Consider the following 12,920-nt stretch of genomic DNA (forward strand, 5'->3'; position numbering starts at 1 on the left):
TTAAGTAAATACGTGACCAGTGTTAAATGTTTCTTTGAGCTGTCTAAGCAGATTTGTTTGACTTTGGGTTTTTCGCAGCTCTCTTCTCTAGCCGCTACTCTTAAGCAACAAGCAGATGAGCACTCTGGCTTGAACCAGGTGAATCAGGAATTAGAAGAGAAGAATCATGTATTGATTACTGAAATGGAGCAAGTTCATCAGCAGCTTAACAGCTTGCAGTCCTCGCAGGGTATTATGCAAATTAGTAATGCTGAAGTGTTGCGTAAACTTGAGACTCTCCAGGATGAGATGACGTTGGTTGTTCAGCACAGGGATGAGCTGTGCAATAAAGTAGAAGCCCTCACAGCTGAAAAAGACAGTCTGAAACAAGATCTGAGTGAGAACATTGAACTGGCAAGTAAAATATGTTTTCCTTTTTTTACAGTAATGGAGTGTGGTGTGTGTTTTTTTTTTTTTTTTTTTTTGTTTCTTACTTTCCCCAAAATAAAGAAATTGCAATGGGACATACACACAGGACGATTTAAGCACCATTTCTAATCAATCTGACTAGATTGCTTAGAAATGAAGCATGGATTGCTCCTTGTGTATGGCCCTCGGCAATGTGCAAGGCTATTGCCCGGCTATATATTTCAAGCATACTTGAAAGATGGAGTCACCACTCATGTTAAGAACATAAGTGACACATCACTCAGCTCAAAGCTCCCGTCGTCCCGTGTGTATGGGGCAATAACGGTTACAGCTGCGTGTAAATTCAAAACGCACCACTTGATCATGGGTAATTAGCTTGAGCTGTTGGTTTTACATTGTGTGTTCTGAAGTAAAGTACTGTTTTTTTGTATTTGACAGATAATTATATACCTTATTTTAATTGTTGTAGTTTTTGTTTCTAATTAATCATACTGAATCCAATCTTGTATTAGAGACTGTATTTTCATGCCTGTGTGACTTTAGTCTGCAATGGAATAGAGAAAGTCCATGACCAATGCAACCTGTTCTCATGAGCTCCATATCTTTTATGTTCTGAACAGTCAATTGAAACTCAGGATGAGTTGCGGAGCACCATGGAAGAGCTTAGACATCAGAAGCAAATTGTTGTTGATCTAAGAAAGCAGATTTCAGACAGTGCTGAAGCGTTTTCAACTGGACAGGAAGAGGTTTGTGAAGCTTTTTAGCGGTCACTTAAATAGATCTCAAAACATCAGTATTTGCTTGTTAAATTAGGATTTCCTTATCTAATCTTGGCACAGAGGTTTTCCAAGTATTCAGATTTGATCACTTTTTCTATCCTGTATAGGGAAGCTTTTTTTTTTTTTATTAAATTTTTGCCAAATTTGAATGATTTTCAACAACCATTGAGCATACACAACGGCAGCTATCCAACAGTTCTTCAGATTGTACAAGTGCTTAGAGGTTGCAGCCGTTTTATAGTATATACTGTATGGTACTGTTTAAAGGCTTTTGTTTAAGTGCAGTTTTAAGAGCGGTTTCTGTTCTTCCAGATGTCCATACTGATTAAACAACTGGAAGAAATCAAAGCAAAATATGAAACGGTTAGAAACGAGAAAATGGAGCTTGGGCGAAATCTCCAGGGTCTGATCTCAGATGAGGATACACACGCTGAACAGGCTTGTGAGGTATGTCCTTTTAGTTCTAGATAAACACTTGGTATTGCTTAGTTGGGGAGTGGATGTACTAGAACTACAAAATTAATCTCCACATTATTTAACCATTGAGTAATTTATTCATTCATTTTAATGAATCCAACAGGTGGGTGAGTCGATTCAGCCATTGTCCAATAGTCCTCTGTTACAGGAAGCTGGAATGCTACAAGAGAAATTGAAGGCTGCAGTTGAAGAGTCCGGCAAGCTGCATGAAACACTGAGAAATGTAACCTCTGAGAGGGACCAACTGAAGCTGGATTTACAGGAAAACATTGAAATGGTACGAAAGGCACAAATCCAATACAGGGAGCGACAGTGTTGATTTCATAATTAACAGACATGTTTAATTATTTACAAGTGTGTGTGTGTGTATGTATTTACTTTATTTTTTATTTTTAACAGTCCATAGATACACAGGAAGAACTGAGACAGGCTCTAGATGAGCTGAAAAATAAGACCCTGTTATTGGATGAAATTAGCTCACAAGTAAATGGAATAAACCTGGAACAAAAAGTAAGTACTATGCTCATCTGCTAAACGATATGCTAGAGCTGAGGCTTAAATTTACACTTTAGTTTGTATAGGTCTAAACCGAGCGCTGAAACTCCGCCTGTACGACCGGTGCCCACAGATGAGGAGACTGATGCTGACGTCAGCTGCCTGCCTGTGTTCCCAGGATAACACCCAGCGTTTTCATAAAACACGATGTTTCCCTGCTCCGGCCCCTTCCCACCTGCCTCCCTGTGAACGTTTCAATGAGTGATATACGCATATACTCATATGCGTGCAGATCCCCCATTGGAGCAGGGTAGATTCCAAATGAATCGCCCCCATAGTTGAATGTTCAGCTGGTGCAAAGGAAGGGTTTTGTTTTTGGTACACACTGGCCGACCTATCGTAACAGACCTGCAGTACTGCCGATGTCACTGGAGTGGGGAGTAAATGCCGGGGAACCCTAGTAGCAGTGCGGCACTACCCCTGTGGGAACATATGGACCCTCTGTGGAGGGATCCCTTCCCCCGCGTGGACTGGGCAGTGGTCTGGGTGACATTGCCCGCATAAATAACAAGCAGGCTCCTGTGCCATTGTTGGGGGGGGGGGGGGGGGAGAGAATGTGGAGCCTACTCAGAGTATGGTCAGTGGCTTCTTGGCACCTTTTTCTCTATGCGTCACAGCACTGCAGCAGGATGCTGGCTTCTCCAGAGACCCTCCAGATCATCGATGAAAGCTGGTGTAGATTGGGGGAGAGCTGCTTGGAGACCTCTTATCGGGAGCTCTCTTTAGCACTAGAATACTACAGCTTTTAAGAGTTGGATTAGATGAAGATATTGACTTGCCTAGTTAGTAAAGTTCTTTTTGTCTGCAGCTAGTGTAGTAAGCGGATAAATAATTCTTGGGTTGTGGCATTCAACCCTTCAGCTGACACTGAAGAAAAATGACCAGGCTTTTTTGCTTCGAAATTCAGAGATCATGTAAATGGAGAATTCTGCAAGGCCTCCCTACAATTGGGTTTTCTGAAGTTTGCTGAAAAATAGAAATTTTGGTAAGGACAGCTGGCCATTGGCTGTTTTCTTACAGGAATACAAGATAGAATGCCCAGAATTTGTCCAATATAGTTCTGACCATCGCCTGTATTCAAACTTTTATCAAATAATTGGCATTTAATTAAATCCTCAATTATATATACTTATATTTTCTATAGGTCCTTGCTTTGCATGAAGAGTTGAAGCAGAAGACCACTGAACACCAGCAAATCCTTCAGAGGGCTGAGGAACTGGAGAAACTAAATAATAGTCTGAAGAATGAGGTGGAGAACCTTAAGGACATGCATGAAACAGAGAGCATGCTTGAGTCCTTACAAAATTCTAAACTTGAATTGGAAAACCAGTTCCTTGAATTTCAACAGAAATTGGAAGTTGTAGTTCAAGAGAAGGAGGAGTTGAACAATGCACAGGATAAGTTACTTGCACAGCTTGACTCTATGAAAGAAAATCTTACACAGAGCAATGAGCTGGTAATTATTTTCATAGTATTTTTACTCTGCTAGCAATGGTATCCTTATCTGACATAAATGCTGATATTTGTCTATAGCTTACTCTACTGCAAGACTGTTGTAATGTTAATATATAAACACCATTCTGTATCTTTAACTTATTGGCCATAGTGAAGGTGCCCACCACTACTAGGGTTGTGACTGTTTGCTTACTCAAACATAATGGATGTGTTTGCTTCAGTTTACATGTAAGAATTAGAAGAAAAAACAGAGTTTGATCATCTTAAAGTGTGACATGTCAACCAAAACGGTACCAGGCAGCCATGGGTTGGGCATTAGCTCCACTGTCTCCCTTTCCCTATGGACAATAGCATTAACTTGAATAGAAAAACCCAATTTTCTTCCGATACCAAAGAATAACATGGAATGGAAAGAAGCTAGTTGGTCTTTCTTTAGATCAAGAACTGGCAAATCAGGACAGGCATTTAAAGATCTTTTAAACACCAGCGCAATACATTTGCCCCCTTGAGAGAACTGGACAGTTTCGTTATCTAGAATTTTAAAGGCATGTCCCTGTTCTACACAGTCCCTGTCCCAAATCTACAGTGACTGAAAATGTAATTGTTACACACTATATAGTCATTGCAACCCTGTCTATCTGGGTTTAGATTTGTGCTGTCACGGGAGCGCACATCGGGATCGCAAGGAGAAAAACCTGTGCTGTCTGCATGTGATCCCAATGCGATTTTGACTATATAGTCAAAATCTCATGCTGATTGTACCTATGTGTACACACCATAAATCTAATTCCAAGTTTAAAATCATCAACTTTATCTTGGGGCTAAGTAAGGGGACTGACTGAAAACAGCTCCTCACAAGACACTAATGCTGCTTTCACATTGCCTAAACGTTTAAGACCCACTATTTCGAAATGGTATTTAAAACAGGTCTGAGCCCCTAAACCCCTTTCACATTGCAGGCGAAAACTGTTTTAAAATGGCATTTAAGTACTATTCACATTCAACCCGTTTAACCCCCAAAGAACATGTTTCAAGCCATAGAAATTCTAGCCATTCAAGTCATTCACACTGCATAAAAAACGTCTCTGAAACAGGTAGGACACTGCTTTTTAACCATTTAACAAATACCGGTATTTCTTAAACTGTTAAAGCACCCTGGAGCTTTCACACTGCAGCTCTATCCAATTTAAAAGGCAAAAAAAAAAATCAATTTACCATTTAAGAGATGCAGTGTGAAAGGGGTATAATGCTGACAAGTAACCCCTTTTCGGGAAATGAGCACCCATAAGAAAGGGGCGATTTAATTCCATACTGCTGCAGCTCTGGAATGCAGTCTGCGCTTAGCAGCAGTAGTGATTTAGGCCCACTCTGAGCCTTATTAGGCATTTAAGGGGGAAGTGGTCTGACAGCTGTCCAAGTACTATAGTTATTTTTGTTAGCATAGTTTCCAATCCCCTACAAGCTATCCTCCTAGAACACATTGTTCCAGTGTCTTCCCAAGGCATTCCTCCGTAATGGGAATGGAGGGTAGGTGAATTTAAATGGCCGTTTGAACAAACTCTAATCTAATAGTCACTGGAGGCAACTTCACTAGTGAGATATTCTTCTATTCCAGGTTGTGAGCTTACAAGAACAGCTACTGCAGAAGACAACTGAACAGCAGGAACTCCTTGCAAAGAAAGAGGAACTGGAACAAAGTCAGAGCAATCTAAGGTGTGAGCTGGAAACTCTGACAAAGGATATGATGGAAGCTCGGTCTACTGTGCAGCTTTTAGAAAAGGACCGGCATGAAGGCAAACTACTTGTTTTACAGCAAAATGTTGAAGCTCAGGAGAATGAAGTACCAACTACACAAGAAATGTTAACAGCAGAAGTAAATGATCAAGAAAATAATGCAATGGTAATTTTATGCCAAGCAGATTATTATTATTTTTTATTAAGGGTGTGTGCTTCAGTCTCGCTGCATTGCTTGCTTTGCATGTGATGGCCATCTGGATGCTGATCTCGAACATATATGGTAGATTAAACCTAATTTAAAATGGTGAAAATTGAATTTCAGAATGAAACCACAGAGCATCAACAAAGGCCACTTCAGAATGAAGAGCAAACACAAACCATATTGGAAGGGGCGCTTGATCTACCCTTAAACAATTTGGAGAAGACTGAGCTTCTAACCCTGCAAAATGAGAAAATGGAGACTGAAGAAAATATTATTCATCTACAGCAGCTCATAGCAACAGTTACCCAGGAGAGAGAGGAGTTGCAGGCCAAGCTGCAGAGTGCACTGTCTGAGCGAGACCAACTAAAGGAGGATCTGAGAGAGAATGTGGAAATGGTAAGTGACTTGGTAGAGTGCTTGCCCACCCATCACTTTGCAGAAAGTAAAGCTGTATACTTTCCTCTGGGCTTTTTGTTTTTTTAATAGGGGGAGGGGGGGGGGGGGTGCTGGATCTTTTTTTTAATATAGATAGATATAGAAGTAAGAACAATTTATGGTATTAGTTTATCGTAGTAGTTGAAAAATGTGTTAATCCATATACAAGCTACCATTATAACGGATTTTTACTGTACAGCGTAATTTTTTTTTCTATGACTTTGCAGTCTATTGAAACACAAGATGACCTTCGAAGGACCCAGGATGAACTTCAACAGCAGAGACAGAAGGGTGATCAGTTGGCAGGTGTGATTTCCTCATTGGACAAAAAGGTACAGTATGTGACATTTTTTTTTTTTTTTGTTTGTTTTGGGTGGGGGGGTCGTCTACCATTCTCTTTTTATAAAGATATTTTATTAATTTTCAAGTGATAGCAAAATCATTACAACAATAATGGCATAGTGCATCAAAGGAACAATTATAAAATGTACAAGTGTTCATAACATCGCACTTACACATAGCCTATATAAAACAAGTTTAAAGGAGAAAAAGGGGGTGGGGGAGGGGGAACAGACAAAAGGGACACACAAAGGGGGAGGAAACAATCAGACTCTGAAGATAGTAGGACCAGCTTTAATTTGAATCAAATAATTTTTATTATCAAAACCTGTACCCAAACTTCCACAAACTTGCAGCCCATTTCTCCAATTTAATACACTTTACCAACCAGCAGCAGCCTGTCTAAGTAGGTTCCAGGAGGTGTTTTCAAACAATCTCATTGTATGATTTTGGGATTGTACGTCTAAAGTATTGATAAATTCCCATTTTTTGTGGAACCTTTCCACTCCAGCTTCAAAATCAGGAATAGTAGAGCGTCTATCTCATCTACCATTCTTAAGTAGAGCTTTTCCTGGTTTCTTCTGGGAGAGACTTTGTTTAAAAGGTGGCAAGTGATTTATAATATATTACTGGATAATGGACGTAATATAAATATATTCAAGAGACAATCAATCACTATTAATATACAACAATTAAACCAATGACCAGCAGATGCTTATAGTGCAGTTATACAGGTTGAGCACCAATTATCCGGTATCATTCCAAGTGCTTAAAGATCACTTTCTTGCAGTTTATTGAAACACATGAGAAGCTTCAAATGAATCAAGAAGAACTTCAGGAACAGAAGCAGAGGATAGAGAAGCTGACAAATGAGTGTTCCCTGATGGAAGAAAAAGTATGGAAGAAGACATAATCTTTGTCAAATAACCTTGAATATTTACAGTTTCAAACATTTATTCCTGGTTTTCTTTTTCTCCTCTCTAAAAGTCCTCGTCATTGGAAAGAGAGCTGCAAGAAAAGATTACCCTTCTGATGGAGGCTGCTGGTGAGCGAGATGTTCTTGTTCAGTCCAAGCAGGAGTTGGCTGCAGAGATAGAACAGCTGATGGAGGTTGTAAGGAGCAAGGACTCTCAGTTGGGACAAATAGCAGTGGAAAAAGAGGAGGCGTCTCAAAGAATACTTGACCTCACTAAAGAACTAAGAAATGTTTCACAGGCAAAAGATGAACTACAACTTGCCACTGAAAACTTGCAGAAAGAGGTACGTTTTTAGATTGTATTACTGAAGTGTATGGAAGTATATTAAGGAAATACACCTACTTTCAGACACCCACTGCCTCACTTTCCCCAGTGGGAAGTCCATTATTGTGCTTTAGTATTCACTGTTCTACCTAAAGGTCCTTACACACTAGGCAATTTTGCAATGTGTGTATGGACAAAGATGATGGGGGAAAAAAACTCTCGGTACATGCACCCTGATCAATTTTCACCCGTCCAAATGACTCCCGCGGGCATCGCACAGTACAAAAAGTATGTGCTGCGCATCACACGCACATTGCATACAAAATGCATGCCGTGCAATGCGATTTAGCCCATAGCGCATGTGATTCTCACAGCGTGTATGTGCACCTTAATACCAGCAGATGAGGTGGCGTTGGCGACTATGCAGGAGCGCGCGTCAGTGCTCCTCTGCCCTGTACACACTGGGTGGCTTTGTGCTGAAAGCAGCTCAAACGACAAAACCTGAGCTGTTTTCATCTGTCGTCCAGTGTGTATGGGACTTTACACTTTGTTTGAAGATCTCCCCTTTTTCTTTATTTTTTTTTCTTTTATAATATATACATGAATTTTGGTTGAATTGATAATACCACCAAAATCTGTGTACCAGTGGTATTTTAATACTAGCCACAATATCCATGGTGCTGATGCATAGTAAAGTTGTCTTCCTTAAGTTTGTTCTCCAACCCCTTCAGTGCTTGCCGATAATCAGCTGTTCCCTAAATGCATGTTTGTGCCCTGCCTTCACAAATACTCTGTAGTGATGACTTGTGCCCTTGTGATATAGATACTGAACATGGAAACCTAGTGGGGAACAAAAAGAAATGCTTGATCCACGCAACACTGTTTTTAATAGGGCTGGTTTATATGCCACACTGGTAGGTCCTCTTTGGACAATAGTGCAACATTATGCTATCTCCGTAACCGCATCAGAGTTAAGATGTGAAATAGTTACACTTGGCCACGTTATTTTTGTGCTTCTATGTTTTGTTTTTGTTTTTCTTGATGCACAGAAATGGTTCTGGCTATAACATGTAGTAGTTCAAAACGCAGTTGCTGCATCCCAAATTTTAAATCTTATTTTCATTACTCATTCCTAGTGGCACATGGTGTAGATTCAGTTGTGTTGTCATTCTGAACTCTGAAAAATCTAAGGATCCAGAGTTTCACTAGCTTTAACTGTAATAATGAATAAAAAGAAAATCTAAATTAGAAGTAAGATTGCTTTATTACACTTAACAGCTGAGTAATCTAATCTACCAGTGCTGTAGTGATTTGTTGTCTTTCCCGTAATAAACCAGGCTGAGAAGCTGACCGGGGAAATACAGCAACTACAACAAGTGCGTGATCTGATTGTGGAGCACCAAAACCCAAATACTGACCAGCTGGATGACCTAGTCACAGAGATCGAACAGTTGCAACAGAAAATTAACCTCAGTGATGCTACAACTCAAAAACTGGAGGATGAGAAGATGATTTTGCAAAATCAGGTGCAGCAGTATGAGCTGGAAATGGGAGCTCTGCGGGAACAGGAACATAGGCTAGAGAAGTTGACTGATGAGATTTCTTTGCAAGAAGGAAAGGTATAGCAAATGGCTTTAATACGTTTATCCGACTAATATTAATAATGAATGTCTCTTAATATTAATGTCTATTTTTGTTTAGTACTCTTCACTGGAAAGAGAACTGCAAGAAAAGATTACCCTTCTGACAGAGGCTGTTGAGGAGCGAGAGGTTCATGTTCAGTCCAAGCAAAAGTTGACTGCAGAGATAGAACAGCTCAAGGAGGTTGTAAGGAGCAAGAACTCTGAGCTGGGACAGATAGCAGTAGAAAAAGAGGAAGCGTCACGCAGAATACTTGACCTCACCACAGAACTGAAAAGTGTTTCACATGAAAAGGATGAACTACAATTTTCTAAGGAAACCCTTCAGGAAGAGGTACATTTTAGATGGTATTTCTCAAGAACACTAATTTAAAAAAAAATTGTAGGGATGACTTTGGAAACTATTGCTATACAAAACTAAAAGAGGGAAAAATTTGTTTAGCCATGTACAAATTGCAGGGGGTGAGATCCTGAGGATCATACAGTAGGCGCTGCTGTAGGTAGTGATACGGACTTCTCAGGAGATGCAGCTGCAGTCAGCTCAGGCAATATATTTAGAGTCATTCTTACACAGTGGTGTCAAACTCATGGCCCTCCAGCTGTTTTGGAACTACACGTACCAGTATGCCCTGCCACAGTTTTAACAATCTATTAAAGTAGTTCCAAAACAGCTGGAGGCCCATGAGGTTGACACCACTGGTCTAACCGGCTCATACAAGTGTGGGCTGGGGATGATTGCGCAACTTTGAGCCTTGTGAGACTATGGTGCAGGAAGATAGTCTTCCTGATGTCTTGGCTGGGATCGCTCTTCGCCATGACCAGGGAGGGAGGATGGGTCTGGTCCAGCACTGTGCCATCTGAGACCAGCTTCTGCTACAAGGTTGACTTCTAGCAGCTCCCTGTAGTCCAGGCCTGGCCAACCTGTGGCTCTCCAGATGTTGCAAAACTACATGTCCTAGCATGCACTGACACAGTTTTGCTCTTGTGGAATGCTAAAACTGTGGCAAAGCATGCTGGGATGTGTAGTTTCACAACATCTGGAGAGCCACAGGTTGGCCAAGCCTGCTGTAGTCCATAAAAGACTATTGCATCTCATGTTGAAGGTTTTAAACTGCACTATAGCATTTTCTTAACTTGTAGAATAGAAAAAAAAAAAGAAATCTCAATTCAAATTTGCACTAAAGTTGCCTGCATTGTGTAACAAATGTTGAAATTTGACCATTTATCTGTGATTGTATCTCTGAGTGCACCAACCCTTATGTTTTATAGCAGTTATCTGTTCACTTGGACCATACTTTTCTTTGTTGCAAAAGATGAGAATGGATATGCACAAGCTTTATAGTACAGGAACACTCTCTCGCTAAACTCAACTTGCATATTATGCTACTTCGGCCACAAGTGGATTAATGTGTGTTTACATTAGTAGTGCCCTTCAAACCTTGCTGGCAGTATAAATACAGGGCTTCGTTTTGGTTGGAGATGAAATACATCCAGGAGCAATAATTACACCTACACAAGGCTTTGTTCCTCTGGCAGCACGGGTGTGGTATGGGGATCCCAACTGCCAGTGCTCCGACGGGGGCAAGCTCAAAGAAGCCCCTTGTCAACAGAAAGACTCCCTCCATAATTCATAACATCATTAAACGCTGAAAAGGCATTTGACCGGATTTCATGGCCTTTCCTATTTAAAATGTTCCAAGCATTTGGGATCTCTGCAGAATTGTTATGGTTATTGAGCCGCTGGCAGCCATGATCAGACTATCCGACAAGATAGGGGGAGGTGGAAGTAGGCAACTAATCATTCAAAATCTCCCTGTTCGCGGACGATGTTCTACTCTCCCTCACCCACCCTCATACCTCCCTCCCAGCCTTTTATGATTATGTTATTAATGAATGCGTGGCTCTCTGGCTACAAAATCAACTTCTCTAAATCTGAAGCGATGCTCCTACATACCCCTAATGACATCAAAATTACGTTCCTCTTAGCAGTTCAACTGGCAAGACCGTAAAATCAAATATCTGGGAGTCTTCATAACCTCTCAACATGACTTCCTTTATGCAGAAAACTTCCCCCGACTTCTTCTGACTAAAATCAAAAGATCTTTTACAATGGAATTCTTATATAATATCCTGGCTGGGAAGGAATACAACTCTTAAAATGACGATATTGCCACAGCTTTTATACCTATTCCAGACATTACCTATACGTGTTCCCAACGAAATACTTAGATACCTACAAACTTCATTTACAAAGTTTGTTTGGAATAAAAAACCTCCTAGGATATCTTCTAACGTACTCAAACTCCCTAGATCTAAAGGCGGCAGGGGCCTCCCAGGTGTTACATTTTACTATCTTTCATGTCATCTTAGTCAAATTGTATCCTCTTTTGCTCCTTTAGGATCTATAGCATGGTTAGATCTAGAATCTCATCTTCTAAAAGTCCACTCTCTAACTTCCATATGGGGCCTCGATAAAATGTATAACCCTTCAATAATTAACGTCCTCCCCTCACTTAAATTTCACCTATCAATATGGCATAATCTCGCCATCAAATTTAAACTATCTTCATTCCCCTCTCCTATCACTTCCCTATGGGACAACCCCGCCTTCCCTCCTGGAACTCTCCACTCACACTTCACCTTTATGGTACAAATCAGGTATACGATGGATCTATGATCTGTTCTCCCAGGGGACATGGATGTCTCTTGATGACATTAAATCTATATTTTCTTCCTCTTACCTACCCTTCTATAAATACTTCAGATCTGACACTTTATAATGTCTCTCCCCCAACTTGACTTAACCCCCTTTGAAAAGGCCTGTATCACTGACCCCCTCCGCAGAGGTATGATCTCCTCTTTATATTCATTAATAATAATAGAAGTCACTTCTCCTTCACAACTCCGCCATGAACTAGAATGGGAAAAAGACCTTGGCACTCCCCCAGATAACAGCTGCTGGGACGAAGTGCGAGGCCATCCGCCAAGTGTTCCATCTCTACAAGAATTAAAGAGACTTCATAAAAGTTATTTTGCAGATGGTACTACATCCCTGACACTCTCCAAGATGTTCCCCCTCCTCTACCCCGACCTGCTGGCAACAATGCGTCCAGAGAGGTGGTACACTCCTATATATATGGTGGACCTGTCCCTTTTTTGGGAAAGTCATATTTTTTTTTTTTGTGGTCATCCCTATCTGGTATCCCTTTCTCCCTTGACCCCTGGATTTTTCTACTGGCCTGCCCCTTTCAAGACCTAGATCCTTCCTTAAACAAGCTCTTCTCCCATATTTTATCCGCCCCCAAATCCGTAATTGCCAGAAACTGGAAATCCTCAAACACCCCACCTATATCTGCCCTACACAATTATATATGGTTCATAGCAAATATGGAAAAAATCACATACCACCTACATGATTGTCCCTATAAATTCAATCTCGTATGGGACCCTTGGCTCCGTACAATGGTTACATCTCCCTCCCAACCAACCCCTACATCAACCTCATCCATATATTAATAAGCTTTTTCTCTCAGTATTGACCCTATACCTCTTCCCCTAGCTTACTTAATCTTCGACCAAATACCTAAATAATTAAGTCCTTGTACTTTCCTTTTTATTTCTTTTTCTTTCTCCCCTGTCTCCCCCCCCCCCC

The 12,920-nt window shown here is 40.7% G+C and overlaps 1 protein-coding gene across 3 annotated transcripts in view; it reads left to right on the forward strand.

Annotated features, from left to right (window-relative positions):
* The window catches only part of CENPE (centromere protein E), a 74,516-nt gene that overhangs the window by 45,439 nt on the left and 16,157 nt on the right, over positions 1–12,920 (forward strand). For 2 of the 3 annotated variants that reach the window (XM_083178993.1, XM_083179002.1), the window contains exons 26-38: positions 79–393; positions 1,029–1,154; positions 1,500–1,634; positions 1,768–1,941; positions 2,064–2,174; positions 3,364–3,675; positions 5,290–5,574; positions 5,734–6,009; positions 6,276–6,380; positions 7,178–7,282; positions 7,375–7,647; positions 8,966–9,247; positions 9,330–9,602. In XM_083178993.1, the coding sequence (XP_083035119.1) occupies positions 79–393; positions 1,029–1,154; positions 1,500–1,634; positions 1,768–1,941; positions 2,064–2,174; positions 3,364–3,675; positions 5,290–5,574; positions 5,734–6,009; positions 6,276–6,380; positions 7,178–7,282; positions 7,375–7,647; positions 8,966–9,247; positions 9,330–9,602 (2,772 nt within the window). The remainder of the gene's footprint in view (positions 1–78; positions 394–1,028; positions 1,155–1,499; positions 1,635–1,767; positions 1,942–2,063; positions 2,175–3,363; positions 3,676–5,289; positions 5,575–5,733; positions 6,010–6,275; positions 6,381–7,177; positions 7,283–7,374; positions 7,648–8,965; positions 9,248–9,329; positions 9,603–12,920) is intronic. The other variant, XM_083179009.1, reaches the window with a different exon arrangement.

Source organism: Crinia signifera, chromosome 1 (assembly GCF_055691185.1).
Source record: "Crinia signifera chromosome 1, ASM5569118v1, whole genome shotgun sequence".
Lineage (NCBI taxonomy): Eukaryota > Metazoa > Chordata > Amphibia > Anura > Myobatrachidae > Crinia > Crinia signifera.